This window comes from Caretta caretta, chromosome 11 (assembly GCF_965140235.1).
Source record: "Caretta caretta isolate rCarCar2 chromosome 11, rCarCar1.hap1, whole genome shotgun sequence".
Taxonomy (NCBI): Eukaryota; Metazoa; Chordata; order Testudines; family Cheloniidae; genus Caretta; species Caretta caretta.
Window position 1 is genome coordinate 41,678,530 of NC_134216.1, and position 15,808 is coordinate 41,694,337.

General features: G+C 39.7%; 1 protein-coding gene across 4 annotated transcripts in view; it reads left to right on the forward strand.

The window, feature by feature from the left end:
* MAP3K20 (mitogen-activated protein kinase kinase kinase 20) overlaps positions 1-15,808 on the forward strand; it is a 129,093-nt gene that overhangs the window by 87,287 nt on the left and 25,998 nt on the right. For 3 of the 4 annotated variants that reach the window (XM_048869629.2, XM_048869631.2, XM_048869630.2), the window contains exon 12: positions 3,006-8,068. In XM_048869629.2, the coding sequence (XP_048725586.2) occupies positions 3,006-3,371 (366 nt within the window). In that variant the 3' untranslated portion in view covers positions 3,372-8,068. Of the gene's footprint in view, positions 1-3,005; positions 8,069-10,300; positions 10,346-11,541; positions 11,573-11,661; positions 11,802-13,732; positions 13,796-15,808 lie in introns of those variants that run through there. The other variant, XM_048869632.2, reaches the window with a different exon arrangement.

A 15,808-nucleotide genomic window follows, 5' to 3' on the forward strand; every position in this document is an offset into this window, starting at 1 on the left:
CAGGAACAAACACAGAGAAACTGTTCTGGGAATCGAGCTGCGTTAGCCATAGGCTGAATAGATGGTTGCCACATTTAAGGGGCCAGTCCTGAGCAGCTCTTCTTTTAACTGCAGAGTTTCTCCCCACACCTGCATGAACCTGATCTCTGCTCTGTCTTGTGCAGTGGGCACTTTTTGCGTCTGATATTCTGTGGCCACAACATCTCTTGTAAAGCACTGCTGCACAAAGGAATCTGGGGCTAATTTGGAGAATAAAACATAACCTGCTGCACACACTGTTTCCACAACAGGACACCATCTGAAGGAGGAAAGGCCAGAGAGAAGGGAATGGGTAGGTTCCCCTGGACTGGGTGTGCTAGAGGAAGGAAATTGGGAGGGATTGGTGAAGGTGTGCACCAAATTCAGTATTAACTTAGACTGCAATGTGCTTAGATCTGGCCATTTAAAAAAATAATATGGATTTCTGTTGTGGTTGCAACTGGAAATCCAGCTGAGGAGCAGGGCTCTTTTGTGGTAGGCACTGCACACTCATAACATAAAGACAGTCCCTCCCTGTAACAGAGCGTCCTTCCGTTCACCACAGAAATTGTGTGGACTCCAGTGGCTGTGCATTCACAGCACCCTTTTATTTTAAGTTCCTTCTGCCATTACCACAACAGTCCCTGTGCAACAGGAGGGTTACAATATCTATGGTTCTTTGGCCCTCTTCCCCAGACCTGAGGGGAACTGAGGACTCTCTTCCCTGAGGACTTCCCACCAGCCTGATAATTACCTCAGTCAGCTTCCTCTGGGAATTAATTAGCATCTGAGTGATCAGAGTTCACTCCCTGCGCTCTGTCACACTCCCCCAGAGAGCTCTTAGACACAGATTTTAAAAGGTGTTTAGGCATTTCTGCACTAAACATTGCAACGCCTTAGGAGCCTAAATCCCATTGACTTCCAATGGGTACTTTTACACTGCAATTAAAAACCCATGGCTGGCCTGTGCCAGCTGACTTGGGCTCATGGGGCCTGGGCTAAGGGGCTGTTTAATTGCAGTGTAGACTTCTGGGCTTGGGCTGCAGCCTGAACTAAGGGACCCTCCCACCTCAAAGGGTCTGAGAGCTTGGGCTCCAGCCCAAGCCCGGAAGTCTACACTGCAGTTAAACAGCCCCACAGCCCGAGTCAGCTGGCATGGGTCAGCCTAATTGCAATGTAGACATAGCCCAATGGGCCTTAAAATCGCAAGTGCCCAAATCCTTTGTGAAAGTGAGACTTCAGATTTTACATCACTTTGGTGTTGCAATGCTGATTTCAGCAACACCTGAACACCTTTAAAAATCTGGGCTTTAGCCTTTGTATATGATAAGAGGCAACAGGTGAATACAACAAATACATGGGGGAACACAAAGAACAGTGAGGTGATTATAGTTAGCGTAATGAGCAGCAGTCACAGCACACCAGCTGCCCAGCCATTGTCAAATGTTGTGTAGCCATCATGACAGAGGTGAGATTTAGAGAAACACTTGGAGGAGGACAATATAGTAGTTTTGTAGATTTTTATGGGGGACTCCTCCCATGCATAAGGAGGATTCTGATATGCCTAAAATCCCCATAAAGGGGCTGAAATCGCTCTCTGCCATGGAAGTAGTATAAACTGGGCATCCTGAAACTATGCTCAAGGTTTCTAAGTACTACTCCCCAAACCCCCATAAATAGGAGCCTTGCTTTTTTTGTACTGAGTAAGATTTTATGGTAGAAGGTGACTTGTTTGGTTTTTTTTTCCTAGACAGCTTGCAGCTTATAAAATTAAAGCTTAAGTGTAGGAGGTATCATATCATTCATAGATAGAGCTCTGTGATTTAAGGAGAATGATATAATGGGTCCCCATGTGTTACACACCATTGTAATAATTTTCCCAGTAACAAATTGTGAGCAGAAAATGGACTGAGCAGTTGTGATTAGGTTAAACAAGATGTCTGGAAAGCAATACAGACATAGTTTGGAAAACAGCTCTGGAAATAAAGGCCATTTCAGCAGTACAGAAATAGCATAACATGCTGCCCCTTTAGTAGGTTAATTTTGAATCAAACACCAGAGCTCTTGCTCACTGTGGAGAGCAGGTATGTCATAGAGGTTACTAGCTTGGCCTCCTTGAAGAGGCATTAATCGTGATTTAGCTCCAGAGGACATTTTTCATTCAATTTGGAAAAAAATAGTAGTAACAAACTAGGTCAGGAAAATGCCCTGATGCGTAGGTGGAGATTAAATCAGCAATGCCTTGTATTGCAGGGTATACAGAAACACACCAAATATATGTTGATATCAATGAATAACACAACATAAATTGCTAAGGTTTACAGAAGTAATTTATTAATAGTCCAGACTGGAGACCTGCTCCTATTTCCATTGAAGTTGGTAAAAAATTTTGTCTCTGACTTTAACAGTGGCAGGAATGGTCCATAACCCTTCTTTTGATTGTGGCCTCAAAAATGGTGAACAAAAAGTTAATTCAATCTATCCAGATCTGTACATACTCGTTACTGCTGTGGTATCTTCTGACCTCTAGATAAAAACATTTTTCTCTGCACCAGGGGCTTTTCTAGGTTCTTTAACCCTAAGCTGATTTATTGTTCAATTCTGAAAGCTAAAATTTAGCAACTCAATCGAGCCGTGGCTCTGCTTGTACCTAGATTCCCGTGGTAAAGTCCACATGGGTTAGAGAAATGTTATAAACCATTTTGTATGGTACAAAAAGAGAGAGTCAAAAGTTGGCACTTCCTTTCAACATGAAAGCTGGGCTACCTGTGGTCCTCTGCACGCTGTTTGGTGGTGGTTTTGCGCTCTCATTTTTAAAAAATTTAAGCCAAGTCTGTTCTAATGAATTCTTACTTGAGCTCCGTGTTTTGATTCACTAATCATTTTGCTTTCTGTTTATTGCTAACTAATCTGGTAGTGTCTTTTTTGCCTTGAATTGAATTGGTTCTAACTTTCCTTTTTACTCTGTCCCTTCCTCCTTTAAATAGCTTTTCTTACCTATTGCTGCAAGAATGTCTCAGGAGTCTTACTTTGAAACTAAAACAGAGGAATCAAACAGTGCAGAGATGTCATGTCAGATCACAGCAACAAGTAACGGGGAGGTAGCTGGCATGAACCAAAGTCTGCAGGCCTTGATGATGAAGGGCTTTGGGGATATCTTCTCTATGAACCAAGCAGGATCTGTCCTGCATTCTGGAATGCAGATAAACATGCAAGCCAAAAAGAATTCTTCTAAAACCACCTCTATGAGAAAGGGGAAGAAAATCAACATGGCTGTGGGTTTCAGAGAATTTGACTGGTCAGATGATGATGAAGATGATGATGATGATGATACAGATGATTCTAGTGAATGAAGTTAGAAATCTAATTAAGGCTAAAATTGGTTTCTAGCAAATCAAAGCAATAAAGTTTCAGAAAAATCATCCTGTCATTTTGGTCTGTTTTAAACCCTGTAAAAGAAACAAAAGCAAAAACACTACATTTTTCTGGGCTAGACATATTTGTATGTTAAAAATATATCTTGTTGGTTTTTAGATTGTGTTGACCTATTTTTGCTTTGCTGAAATTTGGAACTAAAATTTCAAAACAAATCGATGTTTTTAAAACCCAACAAATATAGCTGCAGCTCACATTTATGCTGTAATATTTGGTATCTGATTACAGAAACTTCTGTGGCTGAATGTTTAAGATCTGAAAACAATGGAGGAACTTAAATACCTATTTTACTTCCATTACTTTTTTCTCTTTGTTTTTGTTTTTGTAGTTTTCTTTATCCTTTTTATTGTTGATCATATGAATATATTTGTGTTTCCATGTGGGCTTTTCCTATACAATCCATTCTTTCTGACTGCTACAGTGAAGTTGTTTTGCTAAATTTGTGATTTCTAAATCATTTTCAAGGCAATATCCTGTGATATCATAAATACATTACTAAGAAGGACAAGCAGGGCTGAGAAAAATAAAGCCCTTACAAACACACAGTTTAAGAAACAGCAACTGAATACAGACAATCACTGGTAATAGATAATTTGTATAAATGTTCTTTTCTCTTTCTCTTTAATTTGTGAAATTCACTCTTTAGTACAGCCACTTATAATAAAACCTCACCACCTAATTGCATTGTGGTAGTCTACAAGCTCACTGGTTTTCGGTTACATTGATGTAAATCCAGGAAATATCATTAACTTTGATGGATTTACTCTGGATTTATTCCGGTTTAGCTGAGAGCAAAATTGGTCTTAGGTTATTTATAGCAATTTTTTATCTTGCTGTAACTATTAAACCATTTATCACTGTCCTTCCCCGAATAGGGGGGGGAGAGACATTTTAAAAGTGAGCCCTCCTACTGTGGCTTAAGCTAAAGTCTCAGTGATGACGTGAAGAATATTCTCTAGAGTTTAAATATCCATTTTTCTGCTGTGAAATCATTTTTAAAATATTGCCACTGTTATGATTCATCCTAAAATTGAGTATATAAGTATCTGTTGCAGTAATTACACCACAAACCCTCTGTCCGGAACAGTGAATGTATTTTCCTGATGAACTCTTTGGTGATGGTACAGAAAGAGAGAAGGAAACAGATACATTCGCACCTACAAGTGCAGAAGAAAGGCCCATTGTAAAATGTTTGTCAAATAAAGAAGGGCAAAAACTTTTAAAGAAAAGTGTTACTTTCATGTTCAGTTGGATTTGAGGGGATAATTAAACTCCTAAGTGCCATGTGTTGATGGTGGTTCTCTCATGAAAAATGGCGATTAGTGCTGTTTAAATACCTTAGAAAGTAGAATCATTACATGATAGCAGATCTGAAGTTGGATCTCCAAGAGTTTGGGACATTATATTCTATTATTTAGAAATAAGAGAAAAAGTTCTTGAAGTTTTAAAATTAGCTTTTCTAGGGTAACGAGTGCAATCTTTGAGATGTGAAAGGTAGCTAGCTTCCTTATCTAAGGTCCAGTGCTGTTCTGGCCACCTGTAAAGCACTCAGTGCTTTCAACTATGCTTGAGTTCAACAGGAGCTAAAGATGCTCAGCACCTCGCAGGATTGGGCCCTTAACTATATGAAATGTATAGCATTTGAGCCAAGTTCCACCCTCTTGCTAGCAGGTTCAAGTCCCTTGGATTGAAGTTAGCTTTGTGATATCTGGGGCAATTTTTTCATGCTAATAAGAATTTGTAATTTCAACACTGAACAGTGCAACACGTTCTTATTGGGAGAATTTACTGTATCTAGTCCAAGTGAAATTTGCTCCTACAAGATCAGTGGTAGTAGCATTTTAGGAGCACTAAACAAAGTGACTGAGGGTGTGGGGAGGGACAGAGAATAGGAAAGGGGCAACAAATTAAATGGAAATGGCAGCAAACAAGCTATTTCCAAATGCAGATTTGTATTGTTTTTTAAGTCTGCACCTGCTAACAGCTACCGCCGCGACATTATTTTTATAACCGCTATACTACACGCAGGAAAAATGGAAGGATTTGTATAATCTAATATGTGTCTATGTTAAACTACTGTACCATATTTCTAGTGTAGAGTTGCACAGCTGTAACTGAAGTCAAAATTGAACCCAGTATGTTTAGAAATGCAAAAACAAAAATATCTCTTCTTAGTACTGATACTGATACTTTGCACTTTTAAAGCACCTAATAATCTCAATGCACTTTGTACAGATACGTGTTGGTTTTAATTAGATGTGCAAATCCACTTCTTGATTTAAATCTTCACCTAATAAATATTCCAACACTACTATATCACATCACTTTTTTGTTGAGGACAGATATTCTCATGCATCTCTCATTAAAGTGAATAGGAGTTATTTGAGCATAATAAATGGAATAATTTGGTATTTTTTACATAGAGAGCAGAGCTGGTAAAAAGAATTTAAATTTAGTTTTTCAGTGAAAAACAAGGACAACATTTCCATGACTTGTCTATTTTTTAGCCAACTCTAATAAAGATATATTGAGAGATAAAGCAATAACTCTCGAAACATTTATTTTCATGTTCAAAGTAGAAAGGCCCTAGAATTGTTGTAAAAGAAAGATCTACTAAGCTTAAGGCTTTCCCCAAACTTTTTTGTTGTGGTTCCTTTAAAGTATGATTATATTTAGAATAGTAGCTTGGCTTAAAAAATGACATTGTGGAGGTCGATTTTTTTATTCTCCTATAATGACTGTCATACCAAACGTGTTCAGTTTACAAGTCAAAAATAAATTGTGCTTGACTATCCAGCTATGTTTCTGCCTCGAACATCCTCACTATATTTTAATTTTGAAAGATTTTGGTTGACAGTTCTGTTGATATGGAGGCAGAACAAAACCATTTTGATCTTCCACCGTTGATTTGCTCTGCAGTGCTAGCAGAATTAAACTTGTTTTTTAATCTATCTAGATGTCCAATCACCAAAGTGTCTACAATAGTTACTCATAATAGTTAACAGTTACATAGCATGTCACATGATCAAAGCATTAACCAAAAGTTAACTAAGGAATCCTCCCAGGGCCTTATGAGGCAGATAAGGTAAAGTGTTGTTATCCTATTTCACAGCTGGAGAAGCTGATATAGAGAAGTTAAAGGCCAAATTTGAACTTCTCATTTTTACTCAGTCATTATACTTAAACTAACACTGTCTTCAGTAGGGCATATTTCCTGACCTGAGGAACTCAGAGTTTAGCCCTTTTATTTACTCAAAGCCACATAGTGAGCTGGGATCAGAACTCAGGATTTCCTGACTCCTAACCCAGTTCTCATTCTTTCGGACTTGGAAAAGATGCAAGGAATAGATATGCTGAGTAAGACTATTTTAATGTAGTCACTTTTATGACTGTAATAGCACTAATGCTTTAGAATAGCAATTGCTCTGAGATCTAATGCTTAGATCTGAGGACTTGTTTCAGGGCTTATATAGTTTGTGGAGTGTTTTGGATATGCTTGATTAGCTGGCCATATTTGTTAACTGTAGTACTTGGACTTAGTCTTCTCTAGATGCCGGGGATTTTTGAGACCTGAGATCTGAAGTAGCTCTTCGGCACAATGTCATGTTCTTGACTTGTTCATTTATCATTTGCAGTATTTTGTTAGATAGTGATTTCATTTCATTGTAGATCTTAAAGCAGTTATTCTAATTAAATATTGATACATTGATCTAATTAAATAATTGATACATTATATTGCTATCAGCAGCAGTAAATCCACAGCACGTAAAATAAAGCTAATAAGTAACTAGCAAAGTTACTGTACATCTTTAGTAAGCTATTTCCTGTTTTTGTAATAAGGCAGCTTTTACAGGTTTTTAATAAGACCTCCAACTTGACAGAGGTTTAATTATAGGCCAATAGAGAATCCATTCTGTTCTTCCAACTTTCATGTAGGAAAATAGGCTCACAGGACATACAGTAATTTTTACAGTCCTTAAAATCTACCAGTAGAAATCTGGAGAGGAATGCATTTTCCCCCTGACTCCAACTTAGTGCACACTATTAAGTCTGTATAGAGGTTTCTGGTGCGTGAAGGTTTAGTTTCAGGACTGTAGTACCAGCAACCTACATTAAACATTTTACGTTGTGTGCAAAATATTCTGCTGACTTTTAAAGTCAGATATAGTCCACTGCATTTTCTTGCTTTTGCACTCTTTAAAAAGTTTTGTACTGAATACTAGGAAATGATTCTATTTATACTCCAAGTGTGAGCAAATGAAATTTGAATAGAAAATATTTTCACAGCGTTAGAAAACTTCATCCCTTCCTACTGAAATACTATCCTGAGCAAAACCTGTGCCAAAACTATTGTGGCAAACTGACTAGCTAATTTGTATGGAACATGCAATGTTACACCCTCTTGTGGTAAGACCTTTCAGTTGTTTTCTTCACCGCACTTAACATGTGATGTCTTGCTTTATTCACAGTATGGATTTGGTTTTCCAGTTTTTCAAAAAAATGTAATGTATTCAATTTTCTCAGTTGGTGTCATAAACTTGATTTTGATGTGAAGTTTTTTCCTTTGCTTCTCTTTGTTCCAATCTTCTATTTTGCAATAAACATTTTGACAGTACATTTTATGCTTCTGTGTTCTTGTGTAAACCGCTGCTATTAAAGGGATTCCTCATTGCCTTCTGCTTTGATCTTTTTCATATTATGCAGGGTGTGGCATTTCCCCCTTTTTCCTCTTTGTTTGTTTGTTTGTAAATATATTTAACATTTCACATCACTAATTTTCCTCTCCTAAAAATGGGAATCATCTGAAAAGTCACTGTGTGTAAGCAAGAATGGAATATTGAACTCGTGCAATGGTAGAATACACAATGAACTACAGCAAACTGTTGTACTCAAGGTTCCCAATGGAAAGGAAAACACCAGCCCATTTGGAATTTAAGGGCAATTATGTTAATTATTTATTGCAAATATTGTGGGTCTCTGCCTTCACAAGGGTCATCATGGTTTGCCAGATCCTGCCCAACCTAGTTGCCAGCGATAGGTGGACCCCTTCCATCCTACAACCCTCTCCGCCCCTATTTAATTGTCACGAGGGGAGCCTTTTCTGGATTTTCCTGACTTGTAATCAGTAGGTTATGAAGCTTGGGCCATGCATGGGGAAGTTAGGGGGACGAGGGAAACTTGCCTTTCTGTGTGGCAGTCAAAGCCAGCTTCCCATCCCAGTGACCACTTAGCTCAGGCATTGTTGGCTTTGTCCATCTGAGGAGGCCATTTCTGTCCTGGAAGAGTTATGGCAGGAAGGGGTGGGCAGCGGGGCAGGTGGGGGGAGAGGGTCAAGTGATCTTCACATGGATGGACAGGGATTGTCTGATAAAATGGTTGTGGTGAGGAAGGAATTTTCCTTGGAAGCAGATTGGCCAAGCCACTGGGGTGGGGGTGGGGGGTTGCTTTCCTCTGTGCATCTTGCAGTGTTCAGCAGAAGCTGTAGTTCAGGACACAGGAAACAAGTGTAAGACAATCATGAATCCATCAGTGGGAATCCATACGGGAAGAGCAGAAAGACTTGTCACAAGTTTGGGTGGAAGTCATTGTGGGAGGCACCTGTTGTCCCACAGTCTGCAGGGTCAGGGAAAGGAGGAGACTAATAGATAATGATTTGAAAACATGGGGTGGCTTCCATGCATAGGCACAAGGTCTTTCAGGTGTGAGGGAGGAATTCTGGAGAGGAGGAACTGCAACTGCCAAGAGATTGGGCACTAGGGTGCTTCTGGCTTGCACGGCCCACAATGTAAGGAGACCGGAAACACTGATGGTTGACCAGTGAAATCTGAATTACCGTTTGGTAGCGAAGTAATTCAGTAAATTTTCAGCCAGAGTATGGTGGCAAGAGTTTGGGTGGCACTGTCAATTCAGATCCATCTAATTAACAGGATACCAATGAGAAGATAATATAGCTTAGAATAACCCATTCTTTAGCTAGTTAGATGGAGGTTACTATCTCAGTGAGATCTTTCACTGTGTCATCTTCAAACCATTCCTGATTTCACTGACAGATCCATCCCCTCATGTATCAAGCAGATTCTGGTCTGATGCCCGCATACTTCAAGGGGAGAATCCTGATCCACCATATAACAAAGTGTACCATACATGGTACATGGTATGTGGCATTCAGCTGGCTGTGAAGTGTCCCCTTCAGGTTTTGTTCCACAGCTCCTAAAAGGAATGATCATGCAGGTGTAGGCGGGAACCGAAGGGTAAAAGGGGACAAACAAACTTGTACCTTAATCAGTAAGGAAGTCTAGCTGCAGTGACCCAGTCCCAAGTCAGTTGTGCTGTCCTTGTTATGCAGTGACCGCTTCTTTCACTCTACAGAAAACCTCCCTCCCAGCTGATATTGGGAAAGACCAAGACACAGCTTTCACTACTGGAGTCAAGCGATAGTAAAAGCAATGGTACAACACAAGGAGAGAGCGGTGACTAGTGAGCCCCACTTGAGGGGATGCGGCTGGTGACAAAATTCCAAGACTGCTTTTGTTGCTTGGTGATCTCCTGACTAGTTTTGCCCCCAGGAGGTGTTGGGACTATTCCATCACTGCTGTAATATCACTGAAGCCAGTCTGTGATCACTTTACTAATATGTGAACATGAGGAATGCTACTTTGATGGCACTTTATGCAGTAATCCATGGAATAATGGGGAAAGTCCTCATCACAACCAGGAGGCTTATGGCTTAGCTGGAGAGGAGGTGCCAAATAAAATCAGCCACCAAAGTAAAACTGGGGGGAGACCTGAGCAAATGATCAGACAAGAAGAGCAATATTACTCTTTTCAATTCATGTTTCTCACACAGTTGCTGCCTTCCTTTGATATTTGCGCGTGGACTGAAGAAGATGTGGTAAGCATTTTGTACTAATTCAGTCAGCATTGTTTTTATGTAGCTATAAAAGAAAACTGATGCACATCATAATAAATAAAATCTAGATTGTGGACAAGATTTGAGAAATCTGTGGGCAAGATTCTAGTACTATATATTTTTAAAATTCCTGTTCCAAAAAAGATTTTAAAATGACCCGATCCTGAAAGAGGAAGGACTTTATCACCTTGGTGAAATGGTCACATGCTCAGAGACCTGTTTAAAGCATTTGGCTTGGCAGATTATCAGCCCAGAGTATATGCTGCTGAATTGTCATAGGCAGGTGGGTATTGCCATTCTTCAACAAAGAAACTTCAAAAACAGACTCCAGCAAGAAACTGCAGAACTGGAATTAATTTGCAAACTGGACACCATTAAATTAGGCTTGAATAAAGACTGGGAGTGGATGAGTCATTACACAAAGTAAAAACTATTTCCCCATATTAATTTTTCCCCGGCTGTTACTCACAGCTTCTTGACAACTGTTTGAAATGAGCCATCCTGATTATCACTACAAAAGTTTTTTTTCTCCTGCTTATAATAGCCCACCTTACTTGATTGGTCTTGTTAGAGTTGGTATGGCAACCCCCATTTTTTCATGTTCTCTTTATATATCTTCCTACTGTATTTTCCACTGCATGCATCCGATGAAGTGGGTTTAGCATATGCCCAAATAAATTTGTTCGTCTCTAAGGTGCCACAAGTACTCCTCATTTTTTTGCTGATACAGACTAACACGGCTACCGCTCTGATAGTGGTTTTAATATCCCTTTCAGCAGCCTTTTGGTACATCATGTGGTCATTTAAGTAAAGGTTACTGAAGGACTAACTGAAAAGCTAATGCAAAGTAGTAATGGTCCAAGCTGCTGAACTTGTCCCATTCATCACACAACAAATTGATCAATCTACATTAGGAGCAGTAGCAATTAAAAACAATAATAAACTAAAAAAATGGCTGCAAAGCAGAAGGAAATTTATCGTAAATAACAAACTTGCAAGATAGCCCTGAAAAGTAAATATAATGGAGAAGTTTGATTCCCTTGTCCCACCACTAAAAAGACTTTTAATTTTTGTTTTAAAATTGAATTATGAGCATTATATTTTTGAGTGTTTTGAGGTGCTGTAACCTATACATTTTAATTGTGTGACCTTCAAAATTGCTTTTTTTTTTTATACAGTACTTTTGGCTGCACCAGCTTGTTGGAAAAGGTAAACTACACATTATAGCTCACAGATTTAACTTTTTTTTTCCCAGTGAAGAGCACTATGGATTTCTGTATAATCTTTCATATCTTAAGGTGATGCTTCCGGTGAGATGAATGTTTATGCCAACTTGTTTAAGGAAAATCATATCACTGGGAAACGGTTGCTTCTTATAGAAGAAGAAGATTTAAAGGACATGGGAATTCTTTCCAAAGGACATATCATTCATTTAAAGGTATCTTAACAACACATCTTGATAATCACAGTAGTAAATATTGACAATGTAAATGACAGTGTAAATGTTGACAGAAATCATCAGTTTTATCCAGCATAAGAGAAGATCTAAAGCTAAGGCTAGAAAAACCTTTTTGAGAAAAAGGGTCATACCCAGAACTTGCTTGCAATAGGCACCAAAGCAAACCTAAACACTTTGAGGTGCCAAAAAGATTGGTAACCTTGAGTTTTTGATGTGGTGTTGTTTTTTTCTCTCTTATAAATACCCATGCTCCACTGCATTTCCTGGTTTTGGCTGGGACAGGAATAGGAAATATTGCAAAAGACTCTTCTAATAGTATCTCCCACCTAAGTGAAACCTTTGGAAATCTTAGGACAGAACCTGTTCTCACAAGACTTCCAGCCTAATCAGAGAGGTCCGGATAAACACCAAAAATGTATTTGAACTGAAATCTCTGAACATCTTGAGTTTCACCAATCATCTCTAATTTAAAACTGCTTTGTGTACCAAACACTCTATTCTTGAACAATTGTAAAGATAGTTGAGTGCTAGTGGGTATGGCTCCTTTGCTGTCTGAGCTTTATTTCATCCACAAGAGATTGTATTGCTCTAATTATCTAATAGTTACACTGAATCCAGCAAAACCCTTGGCCTGAAAGTAGTAACTGATGTAATAGTAATAATATTTACTTCCAGTCACAGAACATGGCTTACATACCTGTGGTTCTGCTCTGAAACATGTCTTGAAAATGGCATTGTGGGCTTCCATTATGTCTGAGTGATTCTGTATACAATGTTCTCCATTTACTAGTAAAAGGATGCTCTTTGTCTGATTGTCAGCGCTGAGAGTCGCACTAGGTTATATCTATCTTTTGCATCAGCACAATAAAGGTATTACAGTCCAAATTAATATTGCATTTCTATGGGTTGTACGCCGTTGTTTCCAAGTAGTTCCATTAGTGACATGTGTGATTGCCCTCCGCAGGGGTTGATCAGATGAAACTTATTAAAAGTTGGTAAATAAATGGACACAGACCATGGAATAGAGCAGCGGTTCCCAACTGGCGGTCTGCGGCCCACTGAGGGGGCCATGAACCATTTCAGGGGGTCTGCCAAGCACGACCGCTCAGAGCCCCGAGTCCAGGTACCCCATGGGGCTGAAGCCCGGAGCCCCAGTGCCTTGAGCTCCCAGAGAAGCCGCCCCGCACAGCTGAAGCCCTGAGCCCCCCATCCCCATGGGGCTAAAGCTCTGAGCTGCCTCCTTACCCCAAGCATCAGAAGCTCCAGCCCCCTTCGTTCCGTGGGGCTCAAGCTTCTCCCCCCACATTGCAGCTGAAGCCCAATCCACCTCCCCCGAAGCTGGGCCATGGAGTTTTTATAGCATGCTGGTGGGGCCCCCAAAAGGAAACGGTTTAGAACCCCTGGAATAGAGAATGCAGTTCTTGCTGAGTTGGCTCAGTGAGGCTAACAGGAGTAAAAACCTGTACAAACCTATATTTGTGATTGAGGGTATGTCTACACTGCAACTAGGAGTGTGCTTCCCAGTGCCCATAGGCAGTCATGCAAATCTTCTTGAGCTAGTGTGCTAAAACTTTCAGTGTAGCCCAATATAGCATGGGCAGCAGCTCAAGCTAGCCATCTGAGTACAAGCCCACCTGGACCCCCGGGTAGCTGCTGCCTATGCTAAAAGATTGGATACAGAGAACACTATTCAGAGGAACAGCCGTGTTAGTCTGTATTCGCAAAAAGAAAAGGAGTACTTGTGGCACCTTAGAGACTAACCAATCCTTTTCTTTTTAGAGAACACTATGCACACTGAATGAGTTACTTACACACACACACACACACAGAGTGCTGTTTTTCAGTCCTGCATTTACGCTTTACATCATGATGAACTATGGTCTGATGTGGGTTTGTTTGGTTTCTTACAGACTGCTATTGAGAGGTTAACTCATGATTACCTAAACATGTTTCATTTCCCACCATTAATTAAGGTCAGTATTTATTTACTTATTTAAAAGGTGCTGCCTGCCTTGACTCGATAAATGTATCTATTCCTGTACCTATGCTGTGCTACTAGGCCTTACACTTAGTATAGGGTACACATCTACGTTGTCACTATCTGTGGCAGATTTTTGAGGTCAAGTTAGCAATATGAGTGTGCATATCAGAACAAGTAATATCACAACAATACACCCTCTCAATGAGGTTCAAAGAATTAATACAACAGAAAGATGTCTTGCAGGTTAACATATGATGGTAGTATCATAAGGCCAGATTTTGACCCCCCGTACTTGCATGGGTGAGCAGTTACTCCCATCAGTAATGCCACTGAAATCAGTGGATTATTCATGTGAGTAACTACTCATTGTTGTGTGCAAAGTAGTTCCAATCCAGACCATAATGAGCACATCATTCCTTACTCTGTTGTCTTACAGGAGAAAATAATTATGTACTATAGTAGTCACTCTTTTGTTTCCTTTTTAAGCCCCCTGCATGCTAACCATACATCTTTTGGGTTTTGTGATATCAGCAACAACAGGTAGGACACCAACAAAGATAGACCTGCTCTACCCCTCCTCCAGGGTCCTTCCTTTGGATTTAAGATATAAAGACTCAACTGACTTTTAGAGCTTACCATGAAACCCAAGGAGGGTGAGGTAATTTCTTCTGTTGAACAAACATCTGTTCGTGAGAGGGACAAGCTTTAAGAATTGTGGTAAGAAAATTGTCTCTCTCATGAACAGAAGTTGGTCCAATAAAAGATATTAACTCACCCACCTTGTCTCTCTAATATCCTGGAATCAACATGACTGCAACTACACTGCATACATCAAACCAAAGGAATTCTGTCAGCTAATCAGATAGTACTAGACCCCAAAGTATTCAGTTGCTTTTATAGCTGTTATAATTTACAGCACAACAATACAGTGAGACCCACTTAAAATAAAGTCCATCGTACAATCAAAGGAAAATCCATAATTGTTTACTGCATTGCAGATTTCAAGCCATAATTCCAGTTACTATGGACAGCTGCTCAAAATGACATTGTTCTGTGAAATAACGGCTTCGTATGGAGTTGAAGGTGCTCAACACCTCATAGGAGCTTGCCCTGTAACAGGCTGCCAGTGTTTATAGTGTAACACAAGCTAATTTGTGAGTTCTGGTATATATAGTCAGCTGGCAGACTGCGAAGAGCTACAGAGAGACCTCACAAAACTGGGTGACTGTGCAACAAAATGGCAGATGAAATTCAATGTTGATAAATGCAAAGTAATGCACATTGGAAAACTATACACATAAAATGATGGGGTCTATATTAGCTGTCACCACTCAAGAAAGAGATCTTGGAGTCATTGTGGATAGTTCTCTGAAAACTTCCACTCAGTGTCATGGGGCAGTCAAAAAAGCGAACAGAATGTTGGGAATCATTAAGAAAGGGATAGATAATGAGACAGAAAATATCATATTGCCTCTATATAAATCCATGGTAGGCCCACATCTTGAATACTGTGTGCAGATGTGATTGTCCCATCGCAAAAAAGATGTATTGGAATTGGAAAAGGTTCAGAAAAGGGCAACAAAAATAATTAAAGGCATGAAACAGCTTCCGTATGAGGAGAGATTAATAAGACTGGGACTCTACAGCTTGGAAAAGAGATGACTAAGGGAGGATATGATAGAGGTCTATAAAATTGTGACTGGTTTCAAGAAAGGAAATAAGGAAGTGTTATTTACTCCTTATAACACAAGAACTAGGGGGCACCAAATGAAATTAATAGGCAGCAGATTTAAAACGAACAAAAGGAAGTATTTCTTCACAGAATGCGCAGTCAACCCGTGGAACTCTTTTCCAGAGGATGTTGTGAAGGCCAAGATTATAACAGGCTTCAAAAAAGAACTAGATAGAATTATCGTAGAACCATAGGACTGGAAGGGACCTCGAGAGGTGATCTAGTCCAGTCCCCTGCACTCGTGACAGAACAAAGTATTATCTAGACCATTCC